The sequence below is a fragment of the Myxine glutinosa genome, chromosome 8 (assembly GCF_964187855.1).
Source record: "Myxine glutinosa chromosome 8, kmMyxGlut1.1, whole genome shotgun sequence".
Classification (NCBI taxonomy): Eukaryota; Metazoa; Chordata; class Myxini; order Myxiniformes; family Myxinidae; genus Myxine; species Myxine glutinosa.
The window spans coordinates 52624657-52645300 of NC_136268.1; the positions used below are offsets into that span (position 1 = coordinate 52624657).

Sequence of the window (20644 nt, forward strand, 5' to 3'; positions counted from 1 at the left end):
TCCCCCCAGGTCTTTACGTGTCCACCTCCATTTCAATAAGGGATCATGATTCATGGACCAGTTTGTGAAGTTTTCTTATTCTCAAAGTTTTGTTCCGAGGGCTCTTTTGAGGATCGTGACCGAGCCTCAGACAGTTTCCAACTGGAGGTCAGGTCAGGTATGGGAGCATGCGCCGGAGCAGCGCGTCGCCGCATCCACTTTCCGACGGTACTCCAGGGGCCTCCGTCTGGCCATCCCCCAGGCTGATACCTGGCCCATCCCTATCTCCTTGAGATGCTGATCAACCTGCTGCGACCACGAGGCACGCGGTCAGCCCGTTGGCCTCCTTCACTCACAAGGCTCCCTTGCTGAGAGTATCTGGTGAGCTGGATCAGCTTCCGGAAAAGGAGCCACATGTCCATACAGCCGCAGCTGATGCTCACGGACCATACAGGAAACAAATCTCATCTGAGTCTCTCTCAGCAACCGCTCGTTTGACACGAAGTCCGACAAGCGTTGCCAAGGATTCTCCGAAGAGGCTTTTTCCAAAGGCATTAAGTCTCATTCTCTGGCCCTTGGTAAGGGTCCAAGTCTCGCATCGGTAGAGCAAGACTGGAAGCACTAAGGACTTAAAGGGATGGTTTTAATGTTTTCTGTAGGGATCTTTTTATCATTCCCATTGCTCCAATAATCACTGGTACAATTCTGGCATTCTTCAGCTTCCAGGATCTTTTCACTTCATTTTTTGCTCACCTGGAACGAAGTTCAGGGGAGCTTATACGATGGCGCGTCGTCACTCCGTCCGTCTGTCAGTCCGTCCGTCCATCCGTAAACACTTGCAACTTCTGCTCCGAAACCACTGAAGGGATTGTGGCCAAATTTCTTCTCAGAAACTACACACACGATTTCGATGAAACTTTACCACAACCTTCACCACCCGTGCTGCACCAAAGTTTGTTCACGGCATTAAAAAAATCCTCCCCCCTTTGGGTGTCTACTGGGGGGTGGGGTTGCCCCCAAAATAGGTATTTGCTTTCTTCTCAGAACCTACATGCACAATTTCGATGAAACTTCACCACAACCTTCCTCGCCCATAATGTACCAATGTTTGTTCAAGGCATGAGAAAAATTGGGGTATCAGAAGGTATACAGGGTTGGAGGAGGAGATGGAGATGGGGGGGGGGGGGGGGGGGGGTTGCCCCCAAAATAGGTATTCTTTTTGTTTCAAATCTTATGATTGTGTTAGTATGATTCCACATGCTGTCCTGTCTTCTAGCAACCATCAAAATAGGTTTAAAATACCTTTAGTCAGTGCAGTATACTGTGTATTCTACCAGGTGAGTGCCAGGGGTATTTCCCCTTTGTTTGAGGGTTTGGTATTTGGTCATTTTCTTGATTTCTGCATTGTTTTGGCCCAAATCGCTGGGTACTGACACCTCAATTAGCAATGCCTTCTTTTCTTTTTTTGTACCTCAGTACTATATCCGATGGCAATGCTTTCTTATCCATGTTCACGCTTGACAGGATCATTAGGTCATACATGAGCATTACTTTATTGTTTTCAGTGATTGCTTTTGGTTCATGTTTCCACGAGTTTTGTGGAACTTGGGATATTGAGACTTTTGCAGATGTGCCAGTGGGATACTCGACATACTTTATTGTGCCTTTGGGTGTACAGCTGCTCTGACATGAGTTTTTCACATCCTTATAAGAGATGGCTCATACTTTGTTTCTACCTTGCAGAACCTACACTTGTCCGATTGACTCAGTGCTGCCATAAAGCCATTGATGTACTGTCTCTGGTCATTCACAGTATAATGATTTGTTCTCCATCCAGTTGAGCTAACCTCTTCTTAGCCGCGATGAAGCTGATTCTGAGGGCCTCTCTCTCACTCGGCAGGTAGGTGGTCTTTCTGTCTTCTACCGACTCCTCTCTGGCCTTGCTCCCCCTGCTCTGTCTGTGCTCTGTCCCCCAAATATTCCTGCAGGTCACACAAGATGTGCCAGCAACCCTCTTCTGGTGAAACTGCCAAAATCAAGACTCTCTGCTCACCTTCACTCCTCTTTTCTCCCACCTCTGGAACAAACTCCCACTCTCTTCAATCCCACTCCTCCCTCCAGGTCTTTAAAACATCTCTTGTCTTCCCCCATCCAAAACCTTGATTTTTTCGACCCCTGTTAAAACACCCCAAATCCGACTCTTTCAATCCCCAACTTCTTTCCTGAAATTCCTAGTAGTGTTCATTTGCTTTATACCGTGTACCCCTCCCTCCTCCCCAGCCCTCCCCCTTACACAGATCTACCGATGTCCTTGTTCTCTACTGTTGTTGTGCTTCACTATCCTCCCCCTCTTGTCTCCCGCTCCCTTTATTGTATGTTTTATGTGTCTGTGCATGTTTTCATGTTCAATGTGTTAGCTCTTACACGAGCCTCGATTCTGTATTCCAAAAAAATAATAAAAGGTATAAAAACACTGAATCACTCGAATCCCGCAACATCATGAACTTCCGCACCCTCACCACCTTAAACTCCTCGGTTAATGATGTCAAGGGAAACTGGAGTTTTCCACCCTGACCATAAAAAGGCAATGTTCGTCAAACAGCGTGGCACTCCCAACCACCTCCTCACAAACCCGCTCACCACAACCTCCATCCTCTATACATGCCCAATCGCAATATCATACATCATCAATGGCCACAATACTCGTGGCATCAATCCAAACTTCAAACACCATACCTTCAACTTGCCTGGCAAACCACATCCATCACTCCGCTTCAAACCTCTCAGAAGCTTGTTCCTCACCTCCTCCACCCTTCCCACATCATTCAACTCCACTATATATCATCTTCCCAAACTCTTCACAGGGGCCTCCACCAATGATGGAACCACCTCCCCTCTCAGCTCAAACCTGTGCATGTTATCCACCACTCCTCGTCTCACTACCACACTCAACTTTCTTGCTTTAAAGCCCATTCTTGCCCACTACATCAATCTTTTCAGTTGTCCCAGTATATGTGTGTATATATTGTTACAGATCGCGGATTAAGATGTTATTTACCGAGCGGTGGTATTGCCGCGACCGTTACAGGATCCCTGACTCACCCGATTCACCCAGTACTTTGGCCGGATCGCACCGCAGCTGCTCAATGAGGGGAAAAGACTAAAACGACGAATGCAAAGAGGAAAAGGAATAAAACGAATAGACGGACAGAAGAGTAATTGGATTTATTATTTACACAAGCAAAAAGGAGCAATCAAGGTTTATTTACAACACATAAGACGCAGGTGACACAGTGCAAATTTTAGCTTACCTACAGACTTAATTAAATACCCAGGGACAGAACAAACAAAACAAACTCACGTACACAAGAAGGGTGGAAAGGCAGGAGGTGGATGGCTGGAGGGAGAGGAAAGGTCCAAGGGGGTCCTGCAGCTCAACCGGCGCGTTTAGCAGCCGCCGTTCCTTTACGGTCCTGCTCCAAACCGCCGTTCAGGCCCCCTTTGGCTGTTGGGTGTTCTTGCTGCGGCGGCCTCCGCTGCGTTCCCAGGACTTGTCTGACTCGTTGGTCCACACCCTCAACTCTTTCTTGGTCCCTCACTCTTTACCACCGACTCCTCACCGCAACCAACGCAACCACTTGACCACCACCTCTACTGACTGACTCTTCACCACTCTCCACTTGACGACCGACTCTCAACCAACTCAGACCAACTCACCACTCACTTCCGTTCGCGCCTTTTATAGCGCCTCCAGCGATTCAGCCGCCGGCGTTTTGGACACGCCCATCGGGGTGCTCACCTCGGCCCTGGTTGGTCGCGCGACCCTCGGGCTCTGCCCTGGATGACGACGGGCGGGCACGCCCCTCTTCCCCTCTATGACGAGGTGGAGACACGCCTTTCTTCCCCGACTCGAGCCTCGTGGTCAATAGCGGTTATTGGAGGGGAGGTGATTGGGAATCGAGGGCTCAGCAATGACGAAAGGGGATGTGATAGGAAATGGAGATTTTGGGGATGGGAAGGAAAGGGGATCTATTCTCTTTCACTGGTGCAATGGAGTACTTCAATTAATGGGAGACACAGCCTTACTCTAAAACACAGAATAAGAGATAACTATCAACAGGGGTATTCTATTATTTGGCTGACGTGTATGCTTGTGGACTAATTATGGGATGCCCTTTCACCTTTACACAGCTCCGGAGGTAGGGGGGCGCAGAATAAACAATAATAATAATAATACAGCACACAATCAAAAAATATACAGTCCTCATCTCCGCAACACTGCACCCTCCTCCTCTTAGGCACGTCCCGGGCCTACAACTTTTATTTTTAGTGTGACACGTAGGTGTAGTTCCCTCTACTTTTAACCTGACCCTGAGTGCGACAGTTTTAAAACATAAATAAATGTGTCCCGCTGCTCCATTGCACCCTGCCTAACAGACTTACGCCCACAGTTAACCGAATTGCGGAATGGTCTTCAAACTATACACTGACGGTGGGAAGCATTATTTACAATGACGCTATTTTTATTTACAAAACTAACCCAGGACCTGTGATTGTTCTTTCTGGGGGGGAGACAGTCTGCTCTGCATCGACGCACCATGAAAGCACCTAAAAACGCACCAATACACACCCAAGCACCAATCGGTGCAGTCACCATAGTTCATCAAAATAAAAACAACAACCCCTAACCCTGCAGGTGGTCTCTTGCTCTTCGGCTCCCTCTGCTGGTTATTATTATTTTCCTGGTGTTGTCATCTTCCCTTGCTGGCGGCCTATTTGCAATAAAAGAATGCACCTAACGTGTCCGTTTTTATTTTATTTATGGCCCACAGGGGCCGACTACGTGTGGTTCACCTGTGGGGCATCGGTGCCCTGTGGCCAAGGTCCGCCAGCAAGATTTCGGGCCCTCATGGCCGGTGCCAGCAGAGGGGCCATGCCCCAACCCATGGGGTCCATAGGTGGTGCTCGGCCACAGACATGTGGTCCATAATGTGGTGCATCGATGCAGACAGCTGGTTCTGGGAATTTCGGGCGCACAATGGCCGACCCACGCACGCTCCCCTCGGCACCCAATGGCGCACAGGTCATGTGGGAGACAAAAGGGGAAAGACAATTGAGCGAGGGGTAAGGTCACAAGGGTACACATCAATAAGGCAATGCAAGGCGAAATGCGTACGGAGGGCGAAGTGAGAAAGCTCGTCCCTACCGTACGTCACCCCCCTGTCACCTACCCTACCCTTGCCCTTACCCCATATGTACAAAAATCTACACATTTACAAATTCGTCACTACTGTCACATCTTCCCCATATTTCCCCTATACCAAATTCGTCTCCACAATCCCTCTACTTCAAAATTTGCCATCACCAAATTCATCATCAATCCTCATAAGGAGGCAGAGATGGAACATCAAAGCACAATGTCACACCCACGTCATGATGTGTCTCACAATCCAAAACATTTGCATCAAAAATAATTAAACATGGCATGGTGTGGAGTACCTGTCACCTCAGGTGAGTGGATGCAGATGGTGCGAGGAGACTTCATCCTAACTACTTTCTAAATGACATTAACACACTTTACACTACCCGGGGTCTTTCCCTGCCAATCCATTGGCCAACTTACACTATGGGTTCTAAAAACCAATTCCCATTGACCAAACTGTGGTGCTCCTCAATTTGGGGTCTCACTCCCCCGATTCATCTCCCGGTGCCCTCGCACAATTTCTGGGCTGCGACGTGTAGCTCTCCCAGCAGGTCTACCCACCTGCACACCTCCACCACTGCAGTTGCCACCCGAGCTTACCTAGCTCCTCACCCTAACCTAACTAACTGGGGAAGGCCCTCTCCTGGCTCTGTCACCCCACTCGGTGCCCTCTGGCACTGGGCTACCCGGGTCCGTCCTCCGGATCCTCGGGCCCCATCCACAACAACTACTACCGGCTCCCAGAGCCCACCTGCGGCCTCACCTGGCCGACATCCTCACAGTGGTGGAGCGCCCAAACCAACTACACACACTAACAGGCTACATGCCCAGCCATTTCCACAACACTAATACACCCATCCAAAGACCATTCTTTCACCCGCACCACAGATGCCAATATCCAACCACAATTTACCTGTACCCTCTACCTAACACTTACTCTACCCGCCCCGGGTATCCGTGATGGGGGTCCACTCTTCCCCCATTCACACCTTCGCACCATCCACTCCACTCCACAATTTCCACCATACTCACTCCACGACCATCCATTCCTATACTCCATACCATTTATTCCATACACCTGTCCTTCATTCACCTGTCGTTGCACACCTGTGCAATCCTACCTGGTGCCACCTGCACCCTCCTCCTCTTCCTGGACCATTTGGTCAACACAACACGCAATCACCACTACTCCCTCATACACTGCTCCATACACCTGTTCAGTTGCACACCTGTGCAATCACACCTGTTCAATTCTCAAACACACGGCATCATCTCAGCTAACTACTCCCCTCTGAAACTTGCGCTTCCCAGTCGTCCCTTTAAACTATTGCGCTCCCACGTCATTATCATCCACACTAAACTACCTGCGTCCCCACTACAGGTATCAGTCACTAACTAATCTTAACGTTACCTACTGTCATCTTCGCTAGATCCCTACAATATAACCTAACCCACCCGGGCTAGTTTTCACTGCCATCAACCCCATAATCTAGTGCTCCTTTGCCCCACCTGTCTGTGAGGGATGGTGGATTTGCCATCCCACCACATCGGGGGTCTCTCACTATCAATTTCGCACACCTAAATCCAACCAATCAAAAATTCTGCCAATCACCGTACCAATCATCAAATTTCGCCTTTTTCTAATTTCGGGTCCAAAACACTAACCTCATCACCCGTCTACTTATTACATCCTCTCGGTGCGCCAATTCCCTTCTAAAGCTCGGCTTCGTACAGCCGAGCCATGAACGCGGGTTCTTTTGTGCCAGCGGCTGGATGCGTCCCGCATTCGGGGCAGGGGCGGGGGCTTACCCGGGCCGAGATCCCACGCACCACCTCAGCGTGGAGCCATCCAATGTCCCGATCTCGACCTGCCGGCACGTCTCAATAGAAAGTGGTCGCCATGACGACCCTTCCTATCGGGCTGCCCGCTCCGCCTAGTGGAGCCCGGACGCGGCCGTTCCAAGCGAGGCACAGCGTGGATCGCGTACAGCGGTTCTTTCGAAACCGCCGTGGTTCGGATCCCCGCTGGTCCTCGCGGCACGCGAAGCTGCCCGACGCGCACCGAGGGCCCGATTCGGCTATAAGTCGTTCTAACCTCTAACCCGGTTACCGTCGACGCCTCACCTGGATGCTTACAAGCATACGCTACCCCTTTCTTGCTCATACATGCAGCCGTTTCCATGCTCCTCGTCGTACCTCTTCTTACACACCTCGGTACACTCATTCCGCTCACCGACTTGGTCACACACCTGACCACCGAACACCTTGGCACACATTCGTCGCTCGCACACCTCACCAACACACCTCTTCGCGCCCCTTTCTCGGTCACCTCCTTTGTGACAATCACAGGTGTGCTCTCACCCGCACACCCAACCACGTGCCTCACTACCAATTCCAGCGTGCATTCCCACTCACGCTCTACCATTCCAGGTGTACATCCTCGCTCACCTGCCACAACCAACTCACGCTCCGTGTCACTCTCACTACTCTCACCTCCATTCTTGACAGCGCACTCACCCTTACTCTCGACAGCACACTCTTTCCTCATGCACCCGTCCGTTACACACCTTTCTCGCGCATCCTCTCGCGCACACTCTTTCGTTACATCCTCTGTAACTCTCACCACAGGCGTGCATTCTCCTTCACTCTTGACAGTGCACTCTTTCCCCATGCACCTGTCCGTTACACACCTTTCTCGCGCATCCTCTTGCGCACACTCTTTCGTTACTTCTTCCGTAACACTTACCACACCGCGCTTCCATGTACCCCCTCGCACACGCGCTTCGACCAACTCACTCTTGACGGCACACTCACTCCTCGGCGTGCACTTTTTCCTCACACACCCCATGGTCGGACATTCTCGCACACCTCTTTTTTCGCACACCAGACCTGTCGCACACTTCACCAACGGCCTCTCACGAACACCCGGATCCAAACCAATCCCCAAGCCGACTGAAGCTTTCCTCACATCATATACATTTTCACTCACCTCCGTACCTCGTCGTCGCACCTCCTTTGCCACCTGCAAACTCTTTATTTGGTTAGTGAGCATCACATCATGAGTTGAGCACCGACCTTGCACATATTCCATCACCTCCTCCTGGATTTCTCTTTTAGTTTCTGTTCGTCCCTTCTTAATTTCACTCACCTCTTCTTCCACTTCCTCTAATTTTTGTTTAACCTCTTTTATTTCTCGGTGCGTCTCCTCAAGTTCGTCCTCTAAGGCTACCGTGACCGTCTCTATGTGCATCCTCACCTGCCGGTCCTTTGTCTCCATTATCTCTGTCACCTCGTCCACTCTCATTGTCAGTTCTTCCCGTACCATCTGACATTGCCTCTGCGTCGCTATTAATTCGTTTTTAATTTCTTTTTGTGTCGCCTTTAACCCTCCTAGTACCGCAGTGTTCTTTTGAACCTGCTCCACTAACTCCGTCTGTCCCTCTGTCAGCTGTTCCACCTCCTCCGTCAGATCTTCTATTCCCCCTTGTAACTTCGCCGTATTATTTCTCACTTCTTTCTCCATACGCTTCTCACCTCGCTTTACCTCCTCGCGTAGCCCCGAAACCTCCTCACTCACACCTCGTCGTATCCCCTCTTTCATCTCCTCCATCTCTTTTGTAGATGCCACCCTCATCTGTCCCAATTCATCCCTCTGAGCATCCAGTTTACTTTCTAACCCGATTTGCACCTCCTCTATCTGGTTCCCCATTCGTTTGATTTCTCGGGCGGATTGCTCCCCTATCTCCCGCAATTTGTCCTCCATCCTATTTTCTAACCCCATTAACCCATTCTTTACCTCTTTTATCCCGTTGTCTAACCCCTCAAAATTATTGTCTAACTTCTCACCGGTACCCCTCGCTTCGTCCCTCATTACCCCCATTTGGCCCTCCAATCGCTCACTATCAGCCCTCATTCCCACAATTTGGTTTCCCAACCGCTCACCCATTTCTCTTCGCTCTCGGGTGGACTTATCATTTTGGGCATCCATTTTTGCCATCATTTGAATCATAAAGACTCGCATGTACTCTGGCATCTCTGGCTCGGCTGCCGCGACCACGGGCGCAGCGCAATTTGGTGCCGCTACACCCACGTGCGCGAGGACGCCATCTTGTGCGTCTGATACTCCCTCAACCGCCTCCTCATTGCTCCCCTCCATCTGATCCTGGGTTACTCCTAACCCCTCCATCTCTCCCACCGGCATCCCGTCGCCTTGACCAGCCATGGCGCGATTTCAAAGTTCAGGTTTTGTAAACCAAAACAAATTTCGGCCGCTCCAAATTTTTGACCAAATTTTTTCTAGATGTGTTAAAAAAAAATTTGGTTCGGGCCCCGAATCTCACTCCCAGACACCAATTGTTACAGATCGCGGATTAAGATGTTATTTACTGAGCGGTGGTATTGCCGCGACCGTTACAGGATCCCTTACTCACCCGATTCACCCAGTACTTTGGCCGGATCGCACCGCAGCTGCTCAATGAGGGGAAAAGACTAAAACGACGAATGCAAAGAGGAAAAGGAATAAAACGAATAGACGGACAGAAGAGTAATTGGATTTATTATTTACACAAGCAAAAAGGAGCAATCAAGGTTTATTTACAACACATAAGACGCAGGTGACACAGTGCAAATTTTAGCTTACCTACAGACTTAATTAAATACCCAGGGACAGAACAAACAAAACAAACTCACGTACACAAGAAGGGTGGAAAGGCAGGAGGTGGATGGCTGGAGGGAGAGGAAAGGTCCAAGGGGGTCCTGCAGCTCAACCGGCGCGTTTAGCAGCCGCCGTTCCTTTACGGTCCTGCTCCAAACCGCCGTTCAGGCCCCCTTTGGCTGTTGGGTGTTCTTGCTGCGGCGGCCTCCGCTGCGTTCCCAGGACTTGTCTGACTCGTTGGTCCACACCCTCAACTCTTTCTTGGTCCCTCACTCTTTACCACCGACTCCTCACCGCAACCAACGCAACCACTTGACCACCACCTCTACTGACTGACTCTTCACCACTCTCCACTTGACGACCGACTCTCAACCAACTCAGACCAACTCACCACTCACTTCCGTTCGCGCCTTTTATAGCGCCTCCAGCGATTCAGCCGCCGGCGTTTTGGACACGCCCATCGGGGTGCTCACCTCGGCCCTGGTTGGTCGCGCGACCCTCGGGCTCCGCCCTGGATGACGACGGGCGGGCACTCCCCTCTTCCCCTCTATGACGAGGTGGAGACACGCCTTTCTTCCCCGACTCGAGCCTCGTGGTCAATAGCGGTTATTGGAGGGGAGGTGATTGGGAATCGAGGGCTCAGCAATGACGAAAGGGGATGTGATAGGAAATGGAGATTTTGGGGATGGGAAGGAAAGGGGATCTATTCTCTTTCACTGGTGCAATGGAGTACTTCAATTAATGGGAGACACAGCCTTACTCTAAAACACAGAATAAGAGATAACTATCAACAGGGGTATTCTATTATTTGGCTGACGTGTATGCTTGTGGACTAATTATGGGATGCCCTTTCACCTTTACACAGCTCCGGAGGTAGGGGGGCGCAGAATAAACAATAATAATAATAATACAGCACACAATCAAAAAATATACAGTCCTCATCTCCGCAACAATATATATATATATATATATATATATATATATATATATATATATATATACATACATATATACACACACACACACACACACATACATTAGTCGCGGGTTTCTGTCGCACAGGTAAACGTCGTTATACGTGGTCTGGAAGTCTAAATGGAACAGAGGGCTGCCAACATTGCCAAAAGAGCAATTTATATGACTTAAAGCAACACTTTAGCAAGTAGATCATTTGCGATGCAAGGTAAAGGATGCTAGGCAAAGACAAATGAGGAGAGACAGTCAATAGTACAATGAAGTCATTGTACCCAACAATATAAATAAGTCGTTTTATTTGAAAAGGTCATCGTAAATTGATGAGATCTAACCAATGAAAAATGCATTCATATGAAAAAGCCTCTTTTTCTATTTTTCAGATGAAACGCTTTGGGATTAAACAAGGAAATTGCCCAGACCTGTCCAGTAGCATCATACTGCAATTTCGTCCAAAAGTCATCACGTTGGTCTCAAGCGGCAGGCTGTTAATGATACAGTAAGTTGCCCCTGTTGGATTTTCCGACATGACTGGGATTATGAGAGTGAGGTCAGAGGCGTTATTATAGGGTCTGTAAAAACCTCCCAGCCACACCTTGAAGGTATCCCATAATCCTGGGAAAACGTGACATGCCTAAAGTAATTTAAAGGTTGAGCATTTCAACTTGGTTAGTTATCAGGTTACCTTATTGTTGAATTAAATAAAACAGCACAAAACGAAATAAGCACAGAGCAAGCTTGAAAAAAAAATACCTACAAAGGCAGTCAGGTAGTTTGAAGAGGTTTTACAATGAGACTCAATGGGTTGCATGTCGATCTTAGCAGAGCTGGAATATAAAATGCATACACCATGAGCAATATATATATTTTTAAATCCAAAGATCTCGGCTCCTGGCAGAGCTCATATATGTAACTGGAACGGCACTCGGTAGTGCGCATACCCTCCGCCAGGCTAAACAGTTTATGCTTTGTATCCCACTAACAGGCCAGATCTGCATTCGGACATGTAGCAAAATCGAATCTGCTTGTTCTTGTCGCCTCATCAACTCATCCACCAAGTTTAGTCATAATCCTTCCACAACTTTTTGAAATATCATGCTACATATCGTTTTGCCCTCATCTCTCCATAATGGTAAAGGATCACTTATAATTTTTTTTTTTAATGCTCGTATCCAGAAGCGGATCTTCACCAAAATCGAATTGATTCGTCCTTGTCACACACCCAACATGTCCACCAAATTTCGTCCGAATCAGTCCATAACTTTTTGAGATATCCTGTTCACAAACAAACAGACAGACAGACTTGGTGAAAACATAACTTCCACCTTTGGTGGCGAAGGTAATAAGATGCAGAAATAACCGATTTGAAATTAGTATAAACCTATTCTGGGTTTTTCCTTTTTTGGACAAACAACAAGGCTCTTGGATATGCCTTTCTTCGCATATCACTTCAATAACCAATTGCCTCAATTGCATTAATCCATTTTGGCCAATTTATCGCTCAAGCTGTCTCTAAGCCGTCAGCCAACATTTTTAGCCATAATCATCAGATAGTACGAATCAACGACATGGTCACAGTAACACTCAAAGCGTTCTTAATTTAAGTCAAAGCGTTCTTAATTTAAGTCGAGGGGTTCTTAATTTAAGTCAAAGGGTTCTTAATTTAAGTCAAAGGGTTCTTAATTTAAGTCAAAGGGTTCTTAATTTAAGTCAAAGGGTTCTTAATTTAAGTCAAAGGGTTCTTAATTTAAGTGAAAGGGTTCTTAATTTTAGTCAAAGGGTTCTTAATTTAAGTGAAAGGGTTCTTAATTTTAGTCAAAGGGTTCTTAATTTAAGTCAAAGCGTTCTTAATTTAAGTCAAAGGGTTCTTAATTTAAGTCAAAGGGTTCTTCATTTAAGTCAAAGCGTTCTTAATTTAAGTCAAAGGGTTCTTAATTTAAGTCAAAGCGTTCTTAATTTAAGTCAAAGCGTTCTTAATTTAAGTCAAAGCATTCTTAATTTAAGTCAAAGGGTTCTTAATTTAAGTCAAAGGGTTCTTCATTTTAGTCAAAGGGTTCTTCATTTTAGTCAAAGGGTTCTTAATTTAAGTGAAAGGGTTCTTCATTTTAGTCAAAGGGTTCTTCATTTTAGTCAAAGGGTTCTTAATTTAAGTGAAAGGGTTCTTAATTTAAGTCAAGGGGTTCTTCATTTTAGTCAAAGGGTTCTTCATTTTAGTCAAAGGGTTCTTAATTTAAGTGAAAGGGTTCTTCATTTAAGTCAAAGGGTTCTTCATTTTAGTCAAAGGGTTCTTAATTTAAGTGAAAGGGTTCTTCATTTTAGTCAAAGGGTTCTTCATTTTAGTCAAAGGGTGCTTAATTTAAGTGAAAGGGTTCTTAATTTAAGTGAAAGGGTTCTTAATTTAAGTCAAAGGGTTCTTCATTTAAGTCGAGGGGTTCTTCATTAAAGTCAAAGAGTTCTTAATTTAAGTCAAATGGTTCTACATTGAAGTCAAATGGTTCTACATTTAAGTCAAAGAGTTCTACATTTAAGTCAAAGGGTTCTACATTTAAGTCAAAGAGTTCTACATTTAAGTCAAAGAGTTCTACATTTAAGTCAAAGAGTTCTACATTTAAGTCAAAGAGTTCTACATTTAAGTCAAAGGGTTCTACATTTAAGTCAAAGGGTTCTTAATTTAAGTCAAAGGGTTCTTAATTTAAGTCAAAGGGTTCTTAATTTAAGTCAAAGGGTTCTTAATTTAAGTCAAAGGGTTCTTAATTTAAGTCAAAGGGTTCTAAATTTTAGTCAAAGGGTTCTTAATTTAAGTGAAAGGGTTCTTAATTTTAGTCAAAGGGTTCTTAATTTTAGTCAAAGGGTTCTTCATTTTAGTTAAAGGGTTCTTAAATTAAGTGAAAGGGTTCTTAATTTTAGTCAAAGGGTTCTTAATTTAAGTTAAAGGGTTCTTAGTTTTAGTCAAAGGGTTCTTAATTTAAGTCAAAGCGTTCTTAATTTAAGTCAAAGGGTTCTTAATTTAAGTCAAAGGGTTCTTAATTTAAGTCAAAGCGTTCTTAATTTAAGTCAAAGCGTTCTTAATTTAAGTCAAAGGGTTCTTAATTTAAGTCAAAGCGTTCTTAATTTAAGTCAAAGGGTTCTTAATTTAAGTCAAAGCGTTCTTAATTTAAGTCAAAGCGTTCTTAATTTAAGTCAAAGGGTTCTTAATTTAAGTCAAAGGGTTCTTAATTTAAGTCAAAGGGTTCTTAATTTAAGTCAAAGGGTTCTTAATTTAAGTCAAAGGGTTCTTAATTTAAGTCAAAGGGTTCTTAATTTAAGTCAAAGGGTTCTTAATTTAAGTCAAAGCGTTCTTAATTTAAGTCAAAGCGTTCTTAATTTAAGTCAAAGCGTTCTTAATTTAAGTCAAAGGGTTCTTAATTTAAGTCAAAGGGTTCTTAATTTAAGTCAAAGGGTTCTTAATTTTAGTCAAAGGGTTCTTAATTTAAGTCAAAGGGTTCTTAATTTAAGTAAAAGGGTTCTTCATTTAAGTCAAAGGGTTCTTAATTTAAGTCAAAGCGTTCTTAATTTAAGTCAAAGGGTTCTTAATTTAAGTCAAAGCGTTCTTAATTTAAGTCAAAGGGTTCTTAATTTAAGTCAAAGCGTTCTTAATTTAAGTCAAAGCGTTCTTAATTTAAGTCAAAGGGTTCTTAATTTAAGTCAAAGGGTTCTTAATTTAAGTCAAAGGGTTCTTAATTTAAGTCAAAGGGTTCTTAATTTAAGTCAAAGGGTTCTTAATTTAAGTCAAAGCGTTCTTAATTTAAGTCAAAGCGTTCTTAATTTAAGTCAAAGCGTTCTTAATTTAAGTCAAAGGGTTCTTAATTTAAGTCAAAGGGTTCTTAATTTAAGTCAAAGGGTTCTTAATTTAAGTCAAAGGGTTCTGAATTTAAGTCAAAGGGTTCTTAATTTAAGTCAAAGGGTTCTTAATTTAAGTCAAAGGGTTCTTAATTTAAGTCAAAGGGTTCTTAATTTAAGTCAAAGGGTTCTTAATTTAAGTCAAAGGGTTCTTAATTTAAGTCAAAGGGTTCTTAATTTAAGTCAAAGCGTTCTTAATTTAAGTCAAAGGGTTCTTAATTTAAGTCAAAGGGTTCTTAATTTAAGTCAAAGGGTTCTTAATTTAAGTCAAAGGGTTCTTAATTTAAGTCAAAGGGTTCTTAATTTAAGTCAAAGGGTTCTTAATTTAAGTCAAAGGGTTCTTAATTTAAGTCAAAGGGTTCTTAATTTAAGTCAAAGGGTTCTTAATTTAAGTCAAAGGGTTCTTAATTTAAGTCAAAGGGTTCTTAATTTAAGTCAAAGGGTTCTTAATTTAAGTCAAAGGGTTCTTAATTTAAGTCAAAGGGTTCTTAATTTAAGTCAAAGGGTTCTTAATTTAAGTCAAAGGGTTCTTAATTTAAGTCAAAGGGTTCTTAATTTAAGTCAAAGGGTTCTTAATTTAAGTCAAAGGGTTCTTAATTTAAGTCAAAGGGTTCTTCATTTTAGTCAAAGGGTTCTTCATTTTAGTCAAAGGGTTCTTCATTTTAGTCAAAGGGTTCTTAATTTAAGTCAAAGGGTTCTTAATTTAAGTGAAAGGGTTCTTAATTTAAGTCAAAGGGTTCTTAATTTTAGTCAAAGGGTTCTTCATTTTAGTCAAAGGGTTCTTCATTTTAGTCAAAGGGTTCTTCATTTTAGTCAAAGGGTTCTTAATTTAAGTCAAAGGGTTCTTAATTTTAGTCAAAGGGTTCTTAATTTAAGTCAAAGGGTTCTTAATTTAAGTCAAAGGGTTCTTAATTTAAGTCAAAGGGTTCTAAATTTAAGTAAAAGGGTTCTTCATTTAAGTCGAAGGGTTCTTAATTTAAGTCAAAGCGTTCTTAATTTAAGTCAAAGGGTTCTTAATTTAAGTCAAAGCGTTCTTAATTTAAGTCAAAGGGTTCTTAATTTAAGTCAAAGCGTTCTTAATTTAAGTCAAAGCGTTCTTAATTTAAGTCAAAGGGTTCTTAATTTAAGTCAAAGGGTTCTTAATTTAAGTCAAAGGGTTCTTAATTTAAGTCAAAGGGTTCTTAATTTAAGTCAAAGGGTTCTTAATTTAAGTCAAAGCGTTCTTAATTTAAGTCAACGCGTTCTAAATTTTAGTCAAAGCGTTCTTAATTTAAGTCAAAGCGTTCTTAATTTAAGTCAAAGGGTTCTTAATTTAAGTCAAAGGGTTCTTAATTTAAGTCAAAGGGTTATTAATTTAAGTCAAAGGGTTCTAAATTTTAGTCAAAGTGTTCTTAATTTAAGTGAAAGGGTTCTTAATTTAAGTGAAAGGGTTCTTAATTTTAGTCAAAGGGTTCTTCATTTTAGTCAAAGGGTTCTTAATTTAAGTGAAAGGGTTCTTAATTTTAGTCAAAGGGTTCTTAATTTAAGTGAAAGGGTTCTTAATTTTAGTCAAAGGGTTCTTAATTTAAGTCAAAGCGTTCTTAATTTAAGTCAAAGGGTTCTTAATTTAAGTCAAAGGGTTCTTAATTTAAGTCAAAGCATTCTTAATTTAAGTCAAAGCATTCTTAATTTAAGTCAAAGCGTTCTTAATTTAAGTCAAAGGGTTCTTAATTTAAGTCAAAGGGTTCTTAATTTAAGTCAAAGGGTTCTTAATTTAAGTCAAAGGGTTCTAAATTTTAGTCAAAGGGTTCTTAATTTAAGTGAAAGGGTTCTTAATTTAAGTGAAAGGGTTCTTAATTTAAGTGAAAGGGTTCTTAATTTAAGTCAAAGGGTTCTTAATTTAAGTCAAAGGGTTCTTAATTTAAGTCAAAGGGTTCTTAATTTAAGTCAAAGGGTTCTTAATTTAAGTCAAAGGGTTCTTCATTTTAGTCAAAGGGTTCTTAATTTAAGTCAAAGGGTTCTTAATTTAAGTCAAAGGGTTCTTAATTTTAGTCAAAGGGTTCTTAATTTAAGTCAAAGGGTTCTTAATTTAAGTCAAAGGGTTCTTAATTTAAGTCAAAGGGTTCTTAATTTAAGTCAAAGGGTTCTTAATTTAAGTCAAAGGGTTCTTAATTTAAGTCAAAGCGTTCTTAATTTAAGTCAAAGCGTTCTTAATTTAAGTCAAAGGGTTCTAAATTTTAGTCAAAGCGTTCTTAATTTAAGTCAAAGCGTTCTTAATTTAAGTCAAAGGGTTCTTAATTTAAGTCAAAGGGTTCTTAATTTAAGTCAAAGGGTTCTTAATTTAAGTCAAAGGGTTCTAAATTTTAGTCAAAGGGTTCTTAATTTAAGTGAAAGGGTTCTTAATTTAAGTGAAAGGGTTCTTAATTTAAGTGAAAGGGTTCTTAATTTTAGTCAAAGGGTTCTTCATTTTAGTCAAAGGGTTCTTAATTTAAGTGAAAGGGTTCTTAATTTTAGTCAAAGGGTTCTTAATTTAAGTCAAAGCGTTCTTAATTTAAGTCAAAGGGTTCTTAATTTAAGTCAAAGGGTTCTTAATTTAAGTCAAAGCGTTCTTAATTTAAGTCAAAGCGTTCTTAATTTAAGTCAAAGGGTTCTTAATTTAAGTCAAAGGGTTCTTAATTTAAGTCAAAGGGTTCTTAATTTAAGTCAAATGGTTCTAAATTTTAGTCAAAGGGTTCTTAATTTAAGTGAAAGGGTTCTTAATTTAAGTGAAAGGGTTCTTAATTTAAGTGAAAGGGTTCTTAATTTAAGTCAAAGGGTTCTTAATTTAAGTCAAAGGGTTCTTAATTTAAGTCAAAGGGTTCTTAATTTAAGTCAAAGGGTTCTTAATTTAAGTCAAAGGGTTCTTAATTTTAGTCAAAGGGTTCTTAATTTTAGTCAAAGGGTTCTTAATTTAAGTCAAAGGGTTCTTAATTTAAGTCAAAGGGTTCTTAATTTAAGTCAAAGGGTTCTAAATTTAAGTAAAAGGGTTCTTCATTAAAGTCGAAGGGTTCTTAATTTAAGTCAAAGCGTTCTTAATTTAAGTCAAAGGGTTCTTAATTTAAGTCAAAGCGTTCTTAATTTAAGTCAAAGGGTTCTTAATTTAAGTCAAACGTTCTTAATTTAAGTCAAAGCGTTCTTAATTTAAGTCAATCTCGGAGGAGATCTCGCGTTATTCGTTTGTCCACCGCGAGGAGATCTCGCGAGATCTCGGAGACGGTGGGAGGGATTTTCGAAGCTCCACACGGTCTCCACGTTTTTCGAAGTTAAGTCTGTTCACAATTGTATTTTGTCGAAACTGTATTTATCTTTCGGTGTGTGAAGTTATTGTGTGCAACTTTGGTTGTTTCTCGGTGTTTATCTTTCATAAATTGATCGTCTGTTTGCCGTGTCGTGTCTTGAGGCCTTGTACAGTGTGCACTGTACAACCTTGAGGCTTTGTTTTTCTCTCAGCGGTCCGTCGTTTGTGATCCAATAACTTTCGCTCTCTGTATTCCCAGGCTTTTTCACCCATAGCCTACTTCCTTGTGTAAATCTCAACTCAACTCAAAAAAGAAAAAAAAAAAAAGAAAACATTTCCTTCTCTGTTCTCATTCGTTTATTCATTCTTATTCGTTCGTTCGTTCTTCGACCACGTGTTTCTCCCCCATTTCCCCAGATAGTTTTCACTCATTAACCTTCAATGTTTACACTTTCCCCTCAAGTTATGTATTCCGTCATATTTTATAACACCTTTTTCTTCTTCTTCTTTAAAAGGCTGCTTTCGACTTGCTCACCAAATCAATTCATCCCCAAAAAAATATCCATCTCCTATAGTGCCTTTTTTCTACATTCCCTAAACTCTCCTGCACTCCATCCTCCATCCAGCGTCCTTAAACGTATTTTTAACTCGAAGGTCACAAGAAACTCATTTTGCAATAAATGTTCGTTTCCCATAAATCGTACACTTTCAAAAATCCAATCTCACCCCTCCCCTCCAAATCTTCCCCATCACCCCTCCCTTCCAAATCTTCCCCATCACCCATCCCTTTCAAATCTCCCCCCTTGCCCCCTCCCTCCTAAACTACCCCCTCACCCCTCCCCGCCAAGACGCCCCCTCGCCCCTCCCCTCCTAGACTCCTGCCTCACCCCTCCCCTCCAAATCTCCCCCATATCCCATCCCTTTCAAATCCCTCCCCTTGTCCCTTCCCTCCCAAACTCCCCCCTCACCCCTCCCCTTCAAATCTCCCCACCCTCATTGCTTCTCAATTTCCCCCCTCTCACTTCCCCTCCTCAAAGCGTCCTCCCCGCTTCTTCCCCCTTCAAACTCTCACCTCCATCTCCCCCAACCTTCTGCCTCGCTCTTCCCCCTCCTCAAATAACACCTCATTGTGGCTCACCCAATCACCATCAAACCTTTTGTCCGCCCCATCCTTCCCTTTCTCCGAGCTATTCTGAAATCTCTGACACACCTTCAACAGCTCTCCCTATCTCTTCCACCTCTTCCACATCTTACCCTACCCCTCCTCCCCCCTGTTCTGTATCTGATGCTCCCCCTTCCTCTTCATTAACGGTATGGACCTCAAACATCCGGGGCCTTCGTTCAAACTTAACTGATCTCTCCATACAGGTTGCTTCTGTCAAACCAGACGTGATCTGCTTAACAGAAACTTTCCTCCTTTATGATGTCTCTGATTCCATAGTATCTCTCCCGGGCTACTCCCTCCTCCGGTATGATAGACCTGAGCCTCGTCCTGGAGGCGGGGTTGCTATCTTTATCAAAAACTCTCTTCCTCACTCGCCCTGCACTGCACTCTCTCCACCTCACCCCCAGGAATACCTCTGGCTACGGCTTCCCCTTCGCTCCCACCTCTTGTTCATATGTGTGTTGTACCGTCCACCAAACAGTGATGACTCCATCTACATCTCGCTGTCTGATGATATGGACCAACTTCTATCTACTCATCCCAACTCTCTCTTCCTCATATGTGGTGATTTCAATTGTCACCATGCCAGTTGGCTGGGTGTGGGTACCTCTCTCACCAGCCATGGCTCTTCAGCAAAGGACTTCTGCGACTCACTGGGACTGACACAATCTGTCAATTTCCCGACCCGGATCTCAGTCAACGGAACATCTTCTCTTCTGGACTTGGTTATGACTAACTTCCCTGAAAATGTCTGCTGCTCTTCTTCTGCTCCGATCGGATCATCTGATCATGTCCTTGTTAAAGTGGACATCTCTCTGACCATCCTCAGGGAGCCTGCTCAGCGTCGACGAGTCTGGCATTTCACTCAGGCCAACTGGCACGGTCTTCAAGCAGCCATCAATCATCTGGACTGGTCTCCCATCTCTACCACCTCTGACATCAACTCATCCTGGGAATTCTTCCAAAGTAAATTGCTCTCTCTCATGCACAGATTTATCCCATCTCGTCTTCAGTTGTCATACCCTTCCTCCCGTCCATGGTACACGGAATCTTGTGGTGAGGCTGTTGCCCAGAAACAACTTGCCTTCGTCTCCTGGAAAGCAAATCCAACGGAAGGAAATCTCATTTCCTTTCACAAAGCCCGAAACAAGTGTGTGTCCACCCTCAGGAGAGCCAGGAAACAATATCTCTCCGTTCTCAAGACCGAACTCTCTTATCTGTCTCCCTCTTCCAAATCCTGGTGGCGTCTGGTCAAATCCGTTTCTGGTGTTTGTTCCCCCTCCATCCCCTCCCTTACCTCAAACGGCTACACAGCTGACTCCGCACGTGAAAAAGCTGAATGCCTCAACTCTGTGTTTGCCTCTAAATCTTGTGTCCCAAACCCATCCCTCTCTGTACCCACCATACCCAGTCGTACCCCGCTGCTCCTGGACTCCGTGTCCTTTCCACCTGACAAGGTGGAAAAGTTTCTGTCAACCCTCGACTCTGATTCTGCAACTGGGCCAGACGGCATCAGCCCACTGGTCCAAAAATCCT

At 43.5% G+C, this 20644-nt stretch overlaps 1 protein-coding gene across 1 annotated transcript in view; it reads left to right on the forward strand.

The window, feature by feature from the left end:
- Positions 1 to 20644, forward strand: part of LOC137432065 (keratin, type I cytoskeletal 18-A-like) — a 68408-nt gene that overhangs the window by 7207 nt on the left and 40557 nt on the right. The window contains exon 5 of the mRNA XM_078783954.1: positions 11192 to 11307. Within this exon, the coding sequence (XP_078640080.1) occupies positions 11192 to 11307 (116 nt within the window). The remainder of the gene's footprint in view (positions 1 to 11191; positions 11308 to 20644) is intronic.